General features: G+C 35.8%; 1 protein-coding gene across 2 annotated transcripts; it reads left to right on the plus strand.

The window, feature by feature from the left end:
* The first annotated feature begins 1,181 nt into the window (after positions 1-1,181).
* On the plus strand, positions 1,182-2,658 carry LOC140809236 (aquaporin PIP1-2-like). 2 transcript variants are annotated; one of them, XM_073166783.1, is made up of 3 exons: positions 1,182-1,372; positions 1,519-1,597; positions 1,720-2,658. In XM_073166783.1, the coding sequence occupies exons 1-3, from the start codon at positions 1,275-1,277 to the stop codon at positions 2,524-2,526; spliced, it is 984 nt and encodes a 327-aa protein (XP_073022884.1). In that variant the 5' UTR covers positions 1,182-1,274; the 3' UTR covers positions 2,527-2,658. The 2 variants fall into 2 exon arrangements, with proteins under 2 accessions (XP_073022884.1, XP_073022885.1); XM_073166784.1 differs by having other exon boundaries at positions 1,199-1,352.
* The last annotated feature ends 348 nt before the right edge of the window (positions 2,659-3,006 follow it).

A 3,006-nucleotide genomic window follows, 5' to 3' on the forward strand; every position in this document is an offset into this window, starting at 1 on the left:
TAAAACTTTGACCCATTACCCACCCACCACGGTTAAATATTCTTCGGACCCACCCTACATTGAATACAAAATCGGGCCGGGTAGACCCGTGTGACCTGAATTTTTTTAAAATAAAAAAGTAATCTTTCTTCTCACATTACTGAATTATGAAACAGACAAACCTCTAAATACAACATTGTGAAAAATTAATTCATGTTTTCGACCACACTTGATAATAACAAACAAAGTATTTTAACGACAAAAAGATTACATAAAAAAAAAGTTACTAGCTCTCCAAAAAAATCTTGACATCTCCAAAAATAAATCATAACATAATTTAAACAGATCAATATAAAAACAGCGAGTAGGCAATATTTCAGACACATTCTTCGGGATCATTTTCCTCTTCATCAAGAATGGTGGGACAAGTTGGTAAACCACTTGAAAAATTAACTACAAAATTAAATAGAGAAAGTACATTGAAATAATAAAACTGTAATTTCAAATTGTAAAAAAATGTAATTTAAAGAGAGAAAGTACAGTAAAAAAATGAAAATGAAAATACAATAACAAAATAAAACTGTGATTTATTTACCTTGCACCTCACCTCACAACCATCTACGCGAGCACATCAATGCCTCCAAATTCGTAGGATTAAGTCTACTAAGATGAGGACCAACTATTCTTTCACTATTGCTAAAAGTAGATTCAAATGCAACAGTTGACATAAGAATATCTAAGATTATTATGGTTGAGGTGATCTATTAAAAAAAATGAAAATTAATAAAACTAAAATCCTAGAATATTTATATCCACATATATGAGGTGTGTATGAGACGTATATTGTAGGAACCATGACTCGTCTCATATCCGGACGGGTCTGAAAATTGGACTCGAGACTCGCCTCATGACTCATTTAGTATACCCAAACCCACCCCATACTCGCATGTCATTACCCAGACCCATTGACATCCCTAACAAGCACTTGACACGCGACATAAATTAAATTTTATTATAAAATATAAATTTAATATTTGCTAGAGTTATTTTTTCAATTTTGTTATATTTAATTTATATCTGTCGACTGTCATTATACATATATAGATATTAAAAATTGTTTGAGAATGAAAGCAATTAATAATGCTATTTCGATCCGTCGTTTTATATGCCATTATATGTATATAAAAATACCCTTTTCCCTCCGTCACTCTTTCTCTCTGTGTGTGTGTGTATATATATATTGGATCAAAGCAAAGGCAAAAGCTGGCAACAAATAAGCCAAGAAAAATAAAAACATGGCTGCAAACGATAATAAGCAGCATTTACAAGTTGCAGATGATGAAGAAAGCCAAATCAACGCCACCAAGATTCAGGCTGGCTTCTTTACTCCTGAGTAACTACAAATTCTTCCTAGATATTCACACACAAACACACACATGTGTATATGTGTATATATGCATATATATTGCATTCATTTCGTACGATATTTGTACTATTCTTTTTTTGGTTAATAATTGTTTGTTTGATGTTTTTAAGCAGTCCGGAGCCTTGGATGATTGATCCTCAAAAGCAAACAACGAGTGAGATGTGGGGCTTGAATGAGCTTTTGACTATGGATGTAAGAATAAACACATCCATAGCATAATATTCAAAGGATTTATGTAGTTTTCTTGAACAAATTGAATGTTCTTTCTGAGATATTTGACTTTTTAGTTTCTTGATGATAATAACATATAATAGATGTGGCGAGCATCGGTCGGGGAGATGATCGGAACGGCGGTTCTTGTGTTCATGCTGGACACTATCGTAATATCGACTATACAATCAGACATCAAAATGCCGAACCTAGTGCTGTCGTTACTCGCTGCGATAATAATCGCGATTCTCCTTCTTGCCGTTCATCCGGTCTCCGGGGGCCACATAAACCCGATAATCTCATTCTCCGCCTCATTAGTCGGCCTCATATCGATGTCCCGTGCCATAGTCTACATAGCTGCACAGTGCCTTGGTGCAACGCTAGGTGCCCTGGCCTTGAAGGCTGTGGTTAGTAGCACAATTGAGCAAAACTTTTCACTCGGGGGATGTACTATCACTGTCATTTCACCAGGCCCAAATGGGCCGGTCACCATCGGTCTCGGGCTGGGCCAAGCCTTGTGGCTCGAGATATTTTGTAGTTTCATTTTGTTATTCGCCTCGATATGGATGGCCTATGATCATAGGCAAGCAAGTGCATTGGGTCACGTTTTGGTTTTCACTATCGTCGGTGTCGTTTTGGGCCTTCTCGTGTTCGTCTCGACCACGGTTACGGCCCAAAAGGGCTATGCAGGAGCGGGGATGAATCCGGCTAGGTGCCTCGGGCCGGCCATAGTTCGAGGCGGACATCTTTGGGACGGGCATTGGGTGTTTTGGGCCGGGCCGACTATAGCTTGTGCTATGTTTTATTTGTACACAAAGATTATTCCCAGCCAGCATCATAAGTCCAAGGCTTATGACCATGATTTCTTCAATGTGATGAAGGTCATGTTTGGAGGTCATAGAACTAATTAATAAAAAAATGGGAAAGATAATAATATATTCACACATATATGTCGATTTTAACTATCTTGTAAGTTTAATATGTTGTACAATTTAGATCCTTTCTTTTGCCAAGAAATAATGGAAATAGTGTCTTTCTGTAACCATCTTTTGTATTTCATTCCTTCGAAAATAAATAGGCAAGTGAACAGTTGTGGAACCACATTCATTTGCACCCGCTAAACCCGGTCGGTCCAGTTTTTTTTTAATTTTTTTAAAAATAATTTTGGATCTATTTAATATCAGTCTAAGTAAATCAATTTAAAATATTAAAATATTCTAGAATTTAAAATCATAGTCATAATAAAACGATATTTCTCGTTCCATCCTTGCAAATGGATCAACCTTACATTTAATATTTTATTTTATAAATCATAGATGGAATTTTTTTGAAAGCGTTCGAGATATTAGCTTTTGTTGAAGTTAATAATGAGGGAAAATTTCGATTAATAT

Source organism: Primulina eburnea, chromosome 13 (genome assembly GCF_022965805.1).
Source record: "Primulina eburnea isolate SZY01 chromosome 13, ASM2296580v1, whole genome shotgun sequence".
Taxonomy (NCBI): Eukaryota; Viridiplantae; Streptophyta; class Magnoliopsida; order Lamiales; family Gesneriaceae; genus Primulina; species Primulina eburnea.